General features: G+C 42.1%; 1 protein-coding gene across 1 annotated transcript in view; it reads right to left on the reverse strand.

Annotated features, from left to right (window-relative positions):
- Positions 1 to 18066, reverse strand: part of ARMC2 (armadillo repeat containing 2) — a 158503-nt gene that overhangs the window by 86050 nt on the left and 54387 nt on the right. The window contains exon 9 of the mRNA XM_007940821.1: positions 16959 to 17182. Within this exon, the coding sequence (XP_007939012.1) occupies positions 16959 to 17182 (224 nt within the window). The remainder of the gene's footprint in view (positions 1 to 16958; positions 17183 to 18066) is intronic.

Consider the following 18066-nt stretch of genomic DNA (forward strand, 5'->3'; position numbering starts at 1 on the left):
CCAAGATTATCTTCTGTGTCTGTGTTAATTGGTTTCCCTTTTCTTTGTTGAAGAGGGTCTGTGCAGTCCTTCTGCCTAGTCCGCCATCTTGCCGGAACTCCTGAGTCTCTATTTCTAAGTTGAAGACCCAACACTTTATACATTTGGGGTTTATGAATTCCATTTACTCCCTCAGTCTTCAGATCTGCTGCTCCTAAAGAATCAGAGGAGGATAAGGTACCCATAGGCAGCTCCTTGCCAAGAGACGGAAGAGGAAGGAACTAGGATGTGAATGCCCACTACCTTACGGTAACTGTATCAGAGGGGAAGTGAGTGAGGGAGTGATTAGTTATATTACTGGGTGCTCCTTTTTGGAAGGACATCTTATAAGTCAAAAATAGCTGTCCCTCTCCATTAACAAATACATCACTAAAAAATTAGCTACTGTAAGAAGAGCGAGGCAGGGGTGTCTGACCTCCTCTAACTTCATAAGGGGGAAGAAGGATCAAGTTCAACAGCATAGCACTAATTCCCATGAGGCAGAGACATACTTCCTCCCTCCAAGCTTTTTACCAATTCTAATACCATCTGTCCCTCCCATGGTATTCTCTACTCCTCTGCTGGGTTCAATAATTCTTTGCAATGGCCACACAGAAATTACAGATAATACTCATGATTATGGGGTTTATTAGGGCAATGACAAATTTTAATTCAGGATTGGAAACGACTCAGGATACAGTTCTTTGGTCAGGACAGTTTCTTATCTGTGCCTGCAGGCAGGCCTCTCTCTGGTCCTCAGCCCCTCAGCTCAACCTCTGTCCTGCTTGGGCAAATGTTACAAAGCTCTTTAGCTCTACCGACAAGTGGCCAGAGGCACCCCACTCTACCAGTAAGCCTCAGCCCAGAGACTGTCAGCTCTCTAGCTCCATGGGTCAGCAAGTCTAGCTCTACCAGCAAGTGTCCAGAGGCACTCCACTCCACCAGCAAGCCTACTGCCTAAAGATGCTTAGCTCGCTCATTCTGTGGGTTGGCAAGCCTAGCTCTGTCAAGCACGGGAAGCCCATCGTGCTATCTCCTGGTTCTGCTGCTTCTGTTTCTCTCCCGATGCTTCCTACTGTCTTTTGCCATCTCTGCTGTTATAGCTCTCTTTCTCTGTCTCCTGGGTCTAGGAGACTGTTAGTGCAGGTACTGCAGTCTAACGGATATACTCCACTCCTTGTTCTTCTTTCTTGATTGTAGTGAGCTCCCCACCCTGCCTCTGGGATGGCTCATTTTAAAAGGGATCCTAAAGCTGACCAATTCCTTTACTAGGGTTTCACATGCCTTATTATCTGAAGACTAAGGTGCCCCTGATCCAATGGTATTTCCTATAGCCCTATATGCATGTGAGACCTGGATAATGAATAAGAGGAAGACCACAGAAGAATCCATGCAGTTGACCTGTGTTGCCAACAAAGCATATTAAATGTACTATGGACTGCTAGAAATGAACAAATCTGTCTTGGAGGAAGTACAGCCAGAAAGCTCCTTAGAAGTGAGAATGGCTAGACTTCGTCTCTTGTACTTTGGTCATGTTGTCAGAAGGGACCAATTCCTGGAGCAAGATACACTTAGTAAAGTGGAGTCAGCAAGAAAGGGAAAGACCCTCCATGGGATGGGTTGACACAGTAGCTGCAACGATGGACTCAAGCATGGCAAAGACTGTGGGGCTGGCTCAGGACCGGGCAGTGTTTCATTCTGCTGTACACAGGGTCTCTATGAGTCAGAATTGGCTTGAGGGCACCTAACAATAACAACAACACCTCAGTCATTCTGTGGGAGTTATAAGATCATGGTGAGAAAGGCCATATATAAGTAACCCATTGCACTGCAGGCCCCCATTGCCTTTCTAGACATGGTTCTTTCATACGTGAAGGATTAACTTCCCCTCCAAATCACTTTACCAGTCCAAAATAGTCAATAACAATTAGTCTTTCAGTAGGAAAAAGAGTCTTCAGGGTGAAGTCACTCAGGTTTCAGCCACTCAAGTCTGCTGCAGGTAGCCACCTGATCTGTTCAGGTTCTTCAAAATTTGTCTCATCTTCACTATTTCTGGCTTTCAATACAATTTAACAGAGAGAAGAGTGGTCCCTTGCTCTGAGCCTCATGAGGGATCAGCATAGCAAAACTATTAAGAGACTTTAGGTACTGTACACCAGTCCAGCAGTGCCTCTCCCTTAGTCCACTCTTTCATAGTTACTGCTTCTGTAATTGTAGTTTTTACAATCACAGTTAACCCTGTTATCAATACTCACAACTGAATCATATAATCTATCAGCCTCTTCCCCTATTTTCTCTTCCCCACACTCATCAGGAAAAGAGGACTTTATTCACTGGGGATTCTCCCTTGTCCCTTCCTCTTGAGTGTAAGCACACCCATAAAAGCATGTAAGCCACCCATTTCATGCCTTTATCTCCCCTTGTTTTAGATAGCCAATTTTAATATTGTCCATCTTCTCTCTCTGAAGAATCTGTTCTGGTTGGAACTTTGAGCATTTGTATCCAAAAGCAAAATCCAGTCCAGAGCAAGCTATCTATCAAGTTGCAACAATCTACACAGCTAGACAGTGGCTGCAACAATGGGCTCAGGTATAGTGGGGATCCGGGATCGTGAGACTGGCACAAGACTGGGCAGTGTTTCGTTCTGCTGTGCATCGAATTGCTATGAGTTGGAGATGACTTGATGGCACCTAACAACAACAACAACAACACTAGCTCACTATGCAAAGGCATTTGATTGTGTGAATCATAACAAATTATGGATAATGTTGCAAAGAATGAGGATTCTTGAATACTGAATTTGTTCATGAGGAACCTGTACATAGATCAAGAGGCTGTGGTTTGAACACAACAAGGGGATACTGCATGGTTTAAAACCAGGAAAGCATTGCATCAGGGTTGTATCCTTTCACCATACTTATTCAATCTGTATCCTAAGCAAATAATCCTAGAAGATGGACTATATGAAGAAGAACATGGCATCAGGACTGGAAGAAGACTCATTAACAACCTCTGATATGTAGATGACACAACCTTGCTTGCTGAAATTGAAGATGACTTGAAGCACTTACCGATGAGGCTCAAAGACTACAGTTTTCAGTGTGGATTACACCTTAACATAAAGAAAACGAAAATCCTCACAATTGGACCAATAAACAACATCATGATAAATGGAAAAAAGATTGAAGTTGTCAGGGATTTCATTTTACTTGGATCCAAAATCAATACTCATGGAAGCAGCAGTCAAGAAATCAGACATTGTATCATACTGGGCATATCTGCTGTCAAAGACTTTAAAATGTTGAAGAGCAAAGATGTCACTTTGAAGACTAAGGTGCGCCTAACTCAAGCCTAACTGTAAGCTCTGGTGGCATAGTGCCTAAGTCACTTGACTGCTAACCAGAAGGCTGGTGTTTCAAACCCACCAGCCACTCCTTGGAAGGAAGGTTGGGCAATCTACTTCCATAGTGATAATGCCTCAGAAACCCAAGGAGAGGTCGCTATGAGTTGGGTCCAACTCGACGGCACATAACAACAACAACAACTCAAGCCATGGTATTTTCAATTGCCTTATATGCATGTGAAAGCTGGACAATGAATAAGGAAGACTGAAGAAGAATTCATGCCTTTGAGTTATGGTGTTGGCAAAGAATACTGAAAATACCAGAGACCGTCAGAAGAACAAACAAATCTGTCCTGGAAGAAGTGCAGCCAGAATGCCCCTTGGAGGTGAGAATGGCCAGACTTTGTCCCCCCTATTTTGGTCATTGCAGTGTAGTAAATTACTTAGTGTGGCTTTTCTACCCTTAAGTCTTTGTAAACTCTAAGATGGGATTTTCTATGAGCAACTGAAGAGCTCCTGATTGCTGAAGTTGTCCACCTGGAGTATTTCTGTTGGGAGTGGCACAAAACAATGTTCTGCGAGGTGCCCACTCTCTCTCAGGTGCTTAGAGTTCTGATGCTATAGTTGGCTAGTTTGACCACCCCGCCGGGCTCAAAAGGAGACCTCCTGGAGGCAGAACTCTCTCTGACTGCTGGTTGAGGAAGATGTGGTGCTGAAAGAGACACGTGCTGCTGGAAGAGACACACGCTGCTGGGAAAGAGACTCAAGAGACACGCATTGCTGAGTGAGACACCGAAGGACATGCACTGCTGGGGGAGAGACTGTGAGAGACTTGGCTGAGAGACGGTGGGCTGGGAGAGAGACTGAGTGTTTTTCCTGAACTTGAATTGTAGTCTGGTGCTTCCCTAATAAACCTCATAATCTGTGAGTTCTATGTGGCCACTGCAGTGAATTATCAAACCCAGGAGAGAGGTGGTGGTGCTTTGGGAGGAACAGTTGGTGAAAGGGCTGGAGGGAGGCAGCATGTCTGGCCTTGCAGTAATAGGCCTTGGGCTATTGATGGTGATTCTGCTTTCCTCTTGTGGGGTTCTAGGAGGTCAGAATATGTGGCCTCCTTGCCCTTTTTGCAGTCATGTTGTCAGGAGGGATCATTTCCTGGAGAAAGATACCAGGCTTGGTAAAGTACAGGGTCAGTAAAAAAGGGGAAGACCCTCAAGAAGATGGATGGACACAGTGGCTGCAACGATGGGCTCAAGTATAGCAAGGATTGTAAGGACGGTGCAAAAACAGGTAGCGTTTCATTCTGTTGCACATAAGGTCACTATGAGTCAGAGCTGACATGACGGCACTTAACAACAGCAACACATCGGCTCAAGGTGTCAAACTTCTCTTCATTTGATCAGGTTTTGGTCAGCTCATCCCTAGCTCCTGTGGGCTGGGTCAGTGGGTACCAGCCTGAGACTCAGGAGTCCACTCCCCTCCGAGCACTTCAGACCAGCCAGTTCTTTCTCTTTTTTTTTCTTCTCTCATCTCTATCCCCCATGGGCTAAGTCAAAAGGCACCACTCAAAGGCTGACTACAGACCAGCCAGGCCTCTCTCTCTCTCTCACCCCTTGCCCTTGTAGGCTAGGTCAATGGGTACCAATGGAATATGTCCAAACTCAGCCATCTCTTCATCGGTATACCCCCTTCCTTATTTCCACTCCTCATACGGCCCTGAGTGGCTACATCAAGCTGGCATACCAGGCTGTCTATTTGCCAGCTCCCTTTAACTTTCAGTCCTAGAAGGGAGTTGCTTCTGATGAGCACTAAATTTTCCTGCTTCAATGAACCCAAAGACAAACTACTTGGTCAAAATCCAGAAAAGTATAACAGTCATTTATTTTTCTGTAAGTCCTTCCTCCAAATGCAAATCTCCTGTTTTCTCAGCAGTTCTAGGTTGGTCTACATGTTCTTTCAAATGCAAACATACTGACTCTGAAGGTTCTAGGTGAGACTCAGGTTTTCTATGTTGTATTTCTTGTTATGTGCTGCCGAGTTGACAGGACTCATAGCGACCCCTCCTTGGGTTTCCAAGGCGGTATCACTACGGAAGTAGATTGCCCAACCTTCCTTCTGAGGAGTGGCTGGTGGGTTTGAACCACCAGCCTTCTGGTTAGCAGTCAAGTGCCTTAGGCACTACGCTACTTAGTAGGGGCTCAATAAATAGCTGACTGGCTGAAATACATTGGGACAACAAAGTAATACAAGCTGCCTAGTTACGCAATCCATCACAGCATTACAGGGTGACGTGCACACCACACACTTCTTGGAAACCTAAGGAGGGGTTGCCATGAGTCAGATCCGACTCAACAGCAGTGAGGTTTTTTTTTTTTAAAAAAGTAGGAGAAACATTCAATCTCCACGTTTTGACTGTCTTCTCACTCATATGCACATGACCTTGATCTCTGGCTGGGTGTAACCAGATGACCCTGACCCCCTATCAATCATCTTCCTTATCTGGTCTGCCTTTTAGCCCAAGTCACTTCAGATACAGTGGCTTTTCTCCCCTCAGCTGCAGCATAACATCTTTTACTTTCCTTTTAGTCATTACAGATAACAACAACCAAAGTAACCATCTAAGAATCAAGTTTCACTCCCATGCCCCTTCATTCTTTCTTTTACAAAGTCTAATGCTTCCATGCATCTGGAGCCATTGCAGTGAATCCTGCTTCTGATGTTAATTATGAAAACGGTGTGGCAGGGGTATCTGACCTCCTCTAACTTCCCATAAGGATCAAGAGCAATAGCCCAAGACTGATTCCTGTGAGGAAGAGGTCAAGCATACCTCCTTACTCCATCCTTTTTGCCAGTTCTGACACCTACCAGCCCTCCCAAGGTATTCTCTACTCCTCTGCTGGGTATGAGAATTCATTGCAATGGCCACGACAAACTCACAGGCAATACTCATGATTACAGTGATTATTAGGGAAGTTACAGGTTACAACTCCAGATCAAAAAGGTTGCTAGGTGTAGTCAGCCCTTTACAGATGAAGTAAGTGAGCTTTCTTCTTGTTGTGATGCACTGTCGAGTTGGTTCTAATAGTGACCCTGTCTGTGTACAACAGTCTGAAACACTGCCCAGTCCTGCACCATCCTCACAATTGTTCCTATTTTGAGCCTTAGAGAATGAAATAAGCTACCAATGTAGGTATTGAGATGGCAGCTCAGGCAGGTGGGTTCCCAAGCCTGTGTTCTTTTCACTAATCCACATGGTGGCGCTGAGCCCTGTCCCAACACTGGGTAACAGTGCCAGATGGACCATCAAGATTCTCTCCCCCGCCCCCCTTTATTTTAAATTTTTCTTGTGATTTAGGTGAAAGTTTACACCAAAATTCATTTTCCAAATTTAAAAATTTACTTTTACAAATTCATTTTCCATACAGTTCATATACATTTCTTTTCATGACATTGACTGCAAGTCCCCACAATGTAACAGCTCTCTTCCAACTTCCTCACTGTAGTTAGCTCTTCCCTGTGTCCTTCTTTCCTATGCATTCCTGCCTCCTGAGCTAGCTCCCTGTGCAAATACTGACCCAAATCAGTATCTACCTGATGTAAATGTTGAGCCTATATGCCTATTTGTTGTTTGGCTGGATGCCACAGGAGTGAGTTCAACTACAGACCTGAAGGGTGACTAGGGGCCATAGTCTCAGGTGTCTCATCAGGCTCTGTTAGACCAGTAAACCTGGTCTTTTTTTTTTTTTTAATGATTTTGAGTTTTGTTCCACATTGTTCTCCCACTCTATCCAGGATCTCCTGCACCAATCCCTTTCTGAGTGGTTAACAGTGGTAGCTGAGCACCATCTAGTTCTGGTCTCATCATGGTGGACCATCAAGTTCCCTAAAGATGCTTAGGTTATGGGTTTTATGTTGTAGGGGAAGAATGGAATACAGAGGCATGGACCCAAATCAATCAAGGCAGGTGCTCAGAATTACAAAAAATCAGCTATATCCAAATATCTTTTAACTTGAAAATAGAGAGATAAAGAAATCATATAGGATTTAAAGAAAGCATGTTAAGGGATGGCCCTCTTGCAAAATAACCCCCACCGACCTGGCTACTCAAATTGCTCCATGCAAAGTCACTAATTAACTCTTCCCCTGATGTCTGCACATTTGCCACTGCTGACCAATCCTTGCTTTTTAAAATATCTACTTCCTAGGCCATTGTCCTTTCTTAATTTTCTAGCCACCTCTTTTATTCATTCCTCACTTACCTTACAAATAAGGAGCCCAGGTGATACAATGGTTAAGCATTTGGCTGCTAATTGAAAGGCCGGCAGTTTGAACCCACCAGCCACTCTGTAGGAGAAAGATGTGGCAGTCTGCTTCTGTAAAGATTACAGCCTTAGAAACCATACGGAGGCAGTTCTACTCCATCCTACAGGGTCTCGATGAGTCACAATCAACTCAGTGGAAACAGGTTTTAGGGTTTTTATCCCACAAATGAGGCTCTGTTCTCAGCCTTCCTCTATTCTTATTCTATACTCACTCCTTGGGTAATTTCGTTCTTTCATAACTTCAACTATCAAGCCCATGTAGGTGAAACAAAAAACAAAACAAAACAAAACAAACCCACTGCCATCAAGTTGATTCTGACTCAGTGACTCCCTTTGGGTTTCCGACACAGTAAATCTTTACCCATGGAGCGGCTGGTGGGTTTGAACTGCTGACCTTCTGGTTAGCAGTTAAATACTGTAGGCACTGTGCCACAAGAGCTCCATCCAATATGTAGGTGGGGGAAAAAAAAAAAACTCACTGCCATCGAGTCAGATACAACTCATAGAGACCCCTCCTTGGATTTCCAAGGTGGTATCACTATGGAAGTAGATTGCCCAACCTTCCTTCTGAAGAGTAGCTGGTGGGTTTGAACTGCCAGCCTTTTTGTTAGCAGTCAAATGCCTTAGGCACTATGCCACCAGAGCTCCTACCTAGGTGAAAGTAAAGCCTAAATCTGTTTCTTCAGCTTTATTTTCCCTGTTATGCCTTGGTTCATACTTCCAATTGCCTACTAAATGGATCCACTTGGCTATTCTGCAGTCATCTTGAAGTTTTATGTTGAGGTTAATTACCTAATTTCTCTTCCTTCCTCTTACCAAATCCAGTTTCCTTGTATAACTCTCTAATTTCTATTAATGATACTATCATTTTCTAAATAATTCAAGGTCAAAATGTCTGACTCATCTCTCTGTTTAATTTAGTCTCTTTTGCCCCAACTTCCAAACCCAAAGTGAAGGAATGGAGCAGGGGCTGAGGAGAGGTAAGAGAACTGAATTCAATTTAGAAAAGGGAAGATTATGACATAGGTGATGTACTGAGCAATGAGGAGGAAGCAACTAGAATTTGAAGGAGCCCCTCACAGGCCAGAGAAACAAAACAGGTGCAAGAGGAGGGTAGAAAGAGATTGGGGTGCTATCGAACACTTTTAACTCAGAGATTTTATATGTAAAACCTAAAAGGGAAAGAATACATGTCTCTAAGGATTGAACTCACTATGAAAAAAGGTTGGAAATACAAATGAATTGAAAATATAGGAATGTTAATTTATTCAACCTGGGTTTTAGTAACACTATACCTATGAATTTCTTACTCTACATGTGAACACCTTGAGATTTTCTTCAATTGCAGTAAAGCAATTTTGTACATGATGTTCTGAAGACACAAGAGAATAACAAGACACTATGGGAATTTTCCACCACCCGTCTGTCAGTTTGTCACACTGTAGTGACTTGCATGTTGCTACAATGCTGGGAGTTATGCCACTGATATTTCAAATACAAATAGGGTCACCCATGGTGGACAGGTTTCAGTGGATTTTTCAGAATAAGACAGACTAGGAAAAAAAGGCTACCATCTACTTCCAAAATTTAGCCAGTGAAAACCCTACGAATCACAACAGAATATTGTCAGATAGAAAGACAAGCCTCCTAGGTTGGAAGACACTCAAAGTACACAGTGGCTGCCACATACTAACTATCGTGATGATGGCACACACACACAAAACTAAACTCACTGCCATGAAGTCGGATCTGACACATAGTGACCCCTCCTTGGGTTTCTGAGGTGGTCTCACTATGGAAGTAGATTGCCCAATCTTCCTTCTGAGAAGCAGCTGTTGGGTTTGAACTGCCAGCCTTCTGGTTAGCAATCAAATGCCTTAGGCACTACGCCACTAGAACTTGGCAATGTTTCGTTCTGTTGTACATGGGGTTTGACAAGAGTCAAGGATTCAACAGCAACTAACAACAACAGGGGATCTGGGCTTGGTTGTGATTAGGAAGGCTCAGGAAGGGAGCACAATGGAGACCAAACAGTTTCTGAAGGAGGTGACACCAGGAATTTTCCTCAGTTCTTGAATCATACCTTCCCAATCACTGGCCTTTACAGGTCAGAGATGAACCCTAACACCTCCTGATAATCCATTCTAGATCAACATTGATAAATCCATACTGCCATCTGTGTCATCTCATTGGTAATACAATTTACTACTGACATTCAGGTGTCTTGCCTTTTGGCTGGCCAATATTTCCCATTTTCCAAGTTTCATGGAACTTTAAATTCTAGTATTCTGGAATTCAGTGAAGATGCGTAGTTTAACCTGCTTTACGCTCATGATTTTACAGGAAAAATCATGTCTCGTTTCATCAGACTGAAGCATTAATACTTTCACTTAGTGCATGGTGGTGGCCCTGAGTTCCTCTAAGAATCAACAATCATCCTCCCCACCTTCTCCAAATGTCATTATGTGCCTGACATGCAGAACTGAGCACAACATTGGACATGTGGAAGGACCATGGTTTTGTAGAATACCAAAAAAAACCAAACTCACTGCCATCGAGTCATGACTTATAGAGACCCCTCCTTGGGTTTCAGAGGCGGTTTCCCTACGGAAGTAGATTGCCCAACCTTGCTTCCAAGGAGTGGCTGGTGTGTTTGAGCTGCCAGCCTTCTGGTTAGCAGTCAAGTGCCTTATCAGAATAGTATACAGGCAGTCCTGGAGTGACCAAGGTCTGACAAAAGGGCAACTCCTACTTGCCCTTTAATGTTATATAAATTTGCAGTCACATTCCACTAATTGAACCAACCCCTACCAAAAAAACAAACAAACAAAAAAAAAACCAAACCCACTGCCATCAGGTCGATTCCAGCTCATAGTAACCCCCATACGGTTTCCAAGATGGTAAATCTTTACGGAAGGAGATTGCCCAGTCTTGCTTCCACAGAGTGGCTGATGGGCTTAAACTACCAACCTTCTGGTTAGCAATCAGATGCCTTAGGCATTGTGCTACCAGAGCTCCTTGAACCAACCCCTACTGGCAACAAATTCCTCATTAAAACCATCTTCACTTCCTGGAAGTGCAGCTTTTAAATCACTGAAAAGGCTTCAAACCTTTTCTTGCACTAATACTAGGCTAAATAAGAATTGTATGCACCTGTTCCAACTTACCTACAAATTCTTAAAGACACAGCTAGGAACGGATCCCATTCATAACCCAGGGAATGCCTGTATTTGGATATGAGGATCACCAAAAAGTAGGCCCTGCTGGCAGCTATCTTGCTCACCACCGTCTTACTCACCACTCAGAGCAGTGTCTGGCACAGGGTAGCCCCCTATAGACATTTGTTCAATCCATGTCTCTTCATTTCAGCCATGACAGAGATACACCAGTACATGTTCAAATATACATACGAAACAACACAGAGAGGACCAGCACAATCTCGGCACTTCATCATATTTCCCTCTAAGCAACCTTAGTCCATCTGCTATGAAGCTTTTCTTTCATATTCATTTCTTTATCTCCATTAACAATCAGTCCAAAATCTAACTGCAGCAATGCCTCTGGTGCCACTGTAGCTTCCAAATCTCACCTCCCGTGATTTTCCAGGAGCATTTCTCTGCTCTGCACAGAACAACGTCATCAGCATCCCCAAAACACACCTTATTTATTCCTAACTGGAACATCCCATTTTTTTCCTCTTCCTTCAAGTTTCTCAAATCTTATACAACCTTGAGGGTCTAACTTCCATTCACTCAATGGCCTTCCACTGGGTGTCTTCATTGTTGTGCCAGATGCTAGATGCACACACTTGTATGATATGAGGCCCTCAGAAATTGTGCTAAAGCTACTGAGGTTCTCTGGGTTGAAAGTAATAGAAGAGAAGAAGTCACAACCACCCAATGTTGCCCAGTTTTATATATTTTTTTTTGCCCTTGTCATGTTTTCTGGTTGAATAAACATTATTTTATTATTATCACAGCCAAAAGATATTTTTCCCCTAATTGAACAACATTGCTTTGAAAAAACAAGCCTCATTAGCTAGAGTTACCAGGTTCTGAAAATGGGTGACTGCAAACATTTCTATGTGGCCAGACTTGTTTGATGAATTTGTACATGGATGGACTCATGAAAAGCCAGTCATTGTTACACATTAACAAGGGCACGAGATTTTCATTTGCTCTGTAGTGAAGTTGTGTTGCTTACATTTTACCATTTATATAATACAGCTTTTCTTCGTTTTAGTTAAATCTGAGAAAATGCCCAAGTCAGAAGAGTCTGCAAGTGAAATAGCCTAAAACACACTGCTTCCTCCCCCCACCCCACATCTGTACAAACACACACATTGATAAGGTACTGTTGATGCAAGGGCACCTGATGACCACAGCAGGAACACATTCTCAGGTGGCAGCAATAATGAACTCCACTTTCTCCTGTTGGACAGGGGCATGGAGTGCTACTGACTGAGGTCCAGGGAGACACCTGAGCCCATGCAATGCCCGTCCATGCCAGACTCTAAGTAGGTCAAAAGGAAGACTTTGGACACAATGGCAGAGATGACTGTCATCAGAAGGTGCTAAGTGGCAGTGAGCAGTGAGAAGGCACTTTTACAGTGTCCCACGCTACAAGAGAAGGGTGCATGGATGCCGGGAAAGGACAGGAGGGTCTGACCTGGTGAATCAGTTGGCACCTAAGGATCTGAGTCTTGTGAAAAATGAAAGACTAATGTGCTGTACCCACTGGTACACCAGAGGTCCCATTTATTGATTGGATACACATTTAGTCACAATAATATCCAACACTCCTTTTTTTCCAACTGATTTTTTATTTATAAATATAATATTTAAATATAAATTAATGTATTAAAATACATATGTATGTGTATGTGTGTATGTGTATACATACACATACAGGATCCCCTGGGTGGCAACAAATGGTTAAGTACTCAACTACGAGCCAAAAGGTTGACGATTCAAATCCACCTAGAGGTGCCTTGGAAGACAGGCTGGGTGATCTGCTTCTGAAAGGTCACAGCTGTGAGAACCCCATGGAGCAGGTCTACTCTGCACACATGAGGTTGCCATGAGTCAGAATCAACTTGAAAACAAGTAATAACAATAATATATATATGTGTGTGTGTCTGTGTGTATAAACATTTTTGTGTGTATGATGACATCAGCTTAGTAAAAGGTGCTGAGCACATTACTGTGAACATGTTGGCTAACTGGGTTGACTGGAAGGAGCCACAGGGACGTGAAGGAGGGGAATGGAAAATATATAAAAATGATTATTAAAAATAAGACATTTCACAATAAAAAGCAAGGATTATGATAATTATACATATGTAAGTACATCTATCACATGATAGAATTTTGCAAGACCAATGACTCATTCATTGCAAATACCTTTTTTCAACAATGTAAACGGTGGCTATACATGTGAACTTCACCAGATGCTGTACACAGGAATCAGATTGACTACATCTGTGGCAAGAGGCGATGGAGAAGTTCAGTATCTTCAGCCAAAACAAGGCCAGGAGCTGATTGTGGAACAGACCATCAACTTCTCATATGCAAGTTCAAGTTCAAGTTGAAGACAATCAAAACAAGTCCACAAGAGCCAAAATATGATCTTGATAATATCCCTCCTGAATTTAGAGACCATCTAAAGAACAGATTTGATGCATTGAACACCAAAGACCAAAAACCAGAATTGTGGGATGACATCAAGAAAATCATCCATGAAGAAAGCAAGAGGTCATTAAAAAGACAAGAAAGGAAGAAAAGACCAAAATGGATGTCAGAAGAGACTCTGAAACTTGCCCTTCAGTGGAGAGTACCTAAAGCAAATGGAAGAAATGACACGATAAAAGGGATGAACAGAAGATTTCAAAGAGCAGCTCGAGCAGACAAAGCCGATTACTATAATGAAATGTGCAAAGACCTGGAGTTAGAAAACCAAAAGGGAAGAACATGCTTGGCATTTCTCAAGCTGAAAGAACTGAAGAAAAAATTTAAGCCTCAGGTTGCAATACTGAAAAATTTTATGGGCAAAATATTGAACAATGCAGGAAACATCAAAAGAAGATGGAAAGAATACAGAGTCACTGTACCAAAAAGAATTGGTTGATGTTCATCCATTTCAGGAGGTGGCATATGTTCAAGAAGCAATGGCATGGAAGGAAGAAGTCGAGGCTGCACTGGAGAATTGGTGAAGAACAAGGCTCCAGGAATTGATGGAATACCCACTGAGATGTTTCAACAAACGGATGCCACGTTGGAGGCATTCACCTGGTTATGCCCAGAGATCTGGAAGACGGCTGTCTTGCCAACTGATCGGAAGAGATCCATATTTGTACCCATTCCAAAGAAAGGTGATCCCACAGAATGTGGAAATTATTGAACAATATCATTAATATCGCATGTAAGTAAAATCTTATTGAAGATCATTCAAAAACACTTGTAGCAGTATATTGACAGAGGGCTTCCAGAAACGCAAGCTGGATTCAGAAGAGGATGTGGAATGATAGATATCACTGCTGATGTCAGATGGATCTTAGCTGAAAGCAAGGAACACCAGAAAGATGTTTACTTGTGTTTTATTGACTATGCAAAAACATTCGATTGTGTGGATCATAACAAATTATGGATAACATTGAGAAGAATGGGAATTCCAGAACACTTGATTGTACTCATGAGGAACCTGTACATAGATCAGGAGGCTGTCGTTTGAACAGAAGAAAGGGATACTGCATGGTTTAAAATCCAGAAGGGAGTGTGTCAGAGTTGTACCCTTTCACCATACTTATTCAATTTGTATGCTGAGCAAATAATCCGAGATGCTGGACTATATGAAGAAGAACTGGCATCAGGATTGAAGGAAGCTCATTAACAACCTGTGAGACACAGGTTTCAGCAGGTTTCTTGCTGAAAGTGAGGATGACTTGAAGCACTTACTGACAAAGATTAAAGACTACAGTCTGCAGTATGGATTACACCTCAATATAAAGAAAACAAAAGTCATCACAAATGGTCCAATAAACAGCTTCATGATGGATAGAGAAAAGATTAAAGTTGCCAATGACTTCATATTACTTGGTTCTACAATCAACACCAATGGACGCAGCAGTCAAGACATCAGATGATGTATTGCATTGGGCAAATCTGCTGCAAAAGACCTCTGTCAAGTGATGAAGAGCTAAGATGTCTCCTTGAAGACTAAGGTGCACCTAACACAAGCCATGGTATTTTCAATCACTGCTTATGAATGTGAGAGCTGGACTATGAATAAGGAAGTCCGAAGAAGAGTTGATGCTTTTGAGTTGTGGTATTGGAGAAGAATGCTAAGAGTACCATGGTCTGCTAAAAGCACTAACAAATCTGTCCTGGAAGAAGTGCAGCTGGAATGCTCCTCGGAAGTGAGAATGGCCAGACTTCGCCTCACCTACTTTGGCCATGTTGTCAAGAAAGGACCACTCCCTGGAGAAGGATATCATGCTTGGTAAAGTGGAGAGTCGACAAAAGAGGGGAAGGCCCTCAATGAGATGGATTGACAAAGTGGCTGCAACAATGGGCTTGGGTATAGCAAGGATCGTGAGGCTGGCACAAGACCGGGCAGAGTTTTGTTCTGCTGTGCATAGGGTGCTATGAGTCAGAGACAACTCGACGGCACCTAACAACAACAATAACAGCAAGTACATGTATGTATAAAAAGATGGATGGAAGAATAGTTACCAAGATGTTGATGGTGTGTTATCTCAGTGTTGAAAAATTTCAGGTGATTTCTACATTCTTCCCTACATATATATTTTTTCTCTACTTTAGTAAGAAAATGTAATAACTATGTTATCAAAAATAACTATTTTCCTTAAGAGAAAACTCTGAATAACTCAAGAATACTGGCAGTGTGAAAATAGTGTTTCTTAAATTCTCCTAACCCAAAGACAGCACATTCAGGAGAATTGTTCATCCTTCATAACTAAAAGAGGTTTGCATGATCTTTTTCAAAATGGAGATAGACCACAAAGTACGGAATTAATAATAATCATAAACATCTTAAACATCTTGAAGGCAGGGACTAAATCTAATTTTTAACACACTTTCCCAAAGGCTAAGAGCACTCTGAGTGTTCAATCAATCCTCAGTAATTGACAAGCACATTTCAAACCTCATGAATTATTACATCCAAGATGTTATTATCTGATATACAAATGCTATTAAAGAGTAAAACCTCATCTAAAAAAGAACATGAGAGTGGAAGTGGAAGTAGCTCCAATGAAAATAATTTAACTATGAAATTCAATCTACCACAAAAGAAGTAATAGAACTCTAACACAACAAAGCTGTTCTTCTCACTCTGGTCAGAGTCAACGTACCTGGTCGCATTACCTTTGTTCCTGATAGTCCCAGGACTACATGTTATTCACATACCCACTCAACATCTGTCCACTCAAAGTCATGAACTCCTATTTTGTATTGTGGATACAAGATTCACAACATTAGCTATCAGTCATATGAACCATCTCCAGCCAAAGCCCATCTTTACAACTCTGAACTGCCTTATTAAAGTCTGACTGTAATGTGGAATCCTTTTTCAGAGAGCTGCTACTTCATTCTTGCAGGCCTGTTCTCCCTGCATGGCACTAGAAATGGATAGTTTGCAAAACTCACTGCCATCAAGTCATATCCAACTCATAGTGACCCCTCCTTGGGTTTCCAAGGTGGTATCTCTATGGAAGTAAATTGCACAATCTTCCTTCTAAGGACTGGCTGGTGGGTTTGAAGCACCAGCCTTCTAGTTAGCAGTCAGATGCCTTAGGCACTACACCACCAGAGCTCCTGTGGGGAGAGGAGGTCCAAAAAATGCCATGCAACACCCTTCCACTGGAAATGGGCATGAGGCATCCACCAAGAAGGGGTGCGGCCATCACTCTTGATCCCCAAGGCCATCACCTGGTATAGGGACCTCCCATACACCATTCTGTTAAGTGGCAGTTGGTACTGTTTTTGTTGTTGTTAGGTGCCATGAGTAGATTCAGACTCATAGTAACGCCATGTAGCAAAGTCGACATGCCCCACAGGGTTTTCTAGGCTGTAATCTTTACGGAAGCAGAGTGCTACGTCTCTCTACGTACCAGAGTGACTGGTGGGTTCACACTGCCAACCTTTTGGTTAGCAGCCAAGTACTTAACCACTGCCCTGCCAGGGTTCCATATAATTGGTATTAGACATCATGAAATCTAACTTAACATATTTAACCATTTCAAGGAAAACACATACCTGGACTAACAAGTGGCCTGAATTAGGCAAACATGCACCAGATTTCTTGGTATTCTCATTTACTTGCTTTATCAAATTCATCAGTATTTCCACAGCACCTTTGCTGATCATTTCAGTAAGAAATCCTGGGTTTCCAGAAATGAACTTTATAGCCCCCACACAGTACAAAAAGGCTTCGGTGTTCATTTGCAGGTCTTCACTTCTCAGGACCTCCAACAATGACTCTGTCAAAAAGATTAATTATTACAAACTACTGAGCACAACAGCTGGAGAAAGAATATATTAAAGCACTTGTATGTGAACTATGTTAGTTAGAACCTATATTCATATACTTGTTAAAGGTTACTCATATGGTATAAGAAGAAAAGTTTATTTTTAGCTAAGATAAATCTCTGTAATAGCAATGACAGCAAATCGATGGGATTATTAATATATCAACGAGAAAGCATTCCTTTAATTAAATGTGATTCTTTGACTGTTACTAACATTTACCAACCTTTAGTTTTGGTTGCAAAAACTTTGAGTTAGTATAGAATAACTAACAATGAAAGCAATCAAAGAGTTACATTTCAACAAACCTTTAAGATTATATTTGTTGTTGTATAAATGGGAAGACTAATTTAAACAAGATCTTGAAAAAACAATCTCAATCACCATTGTTGTTATGTGCCCTCGAGTCGTCTCTGACTCATAGTGACCCCTCCTTGGGTTTCTGAGGCAGTATCTCTACGGAAGTAGATTGCCCAATTGCCCAACATTCCTTTCGAGGAGTGGTTGGTGGGTTTGAACCTCCAGCCTTCTGGTTAGTAGTCAAGTGCCTTAGGCACTATGCTACCAGAGCTCCCATAGAAAAGGATAATTTAAATATAACATCCCCCCCTTTCCCAAGACAAGAATATTCATCCAAATAACATGCAAGTTCTAGTCTTTAAGACTAATGCCGGGTAACTATAAGGCTAGCTAGGCATATTTCACATTTAATGCAGTCTTTCTTTGTTTTTCAGTCAGTTAGCCAATTCAAATTAGACAATTCTTACATTACTAGTTTTATCACTGCCCAATGAGGTAAATACATATATTTATATATATATTTATATATACATATATA

The sequence above is a fragment of the Orycteropus afer genome, unplaced genomic scaffold (assembly GCF_000298275.1).
Source record: "Orycteropus afer afer isolate SDZICR_OR568_19922 unplaced genomic scaffold, OryAfe1.0 scaffold00072, whole genome shotgun sequence".
Taxonomy (NCBI): Eukaryota; Metazoa; Chordata; class Mammalia; order Tubulidentata; family Orycteropodidae; genus Orycteropus; species Orycteropus afer.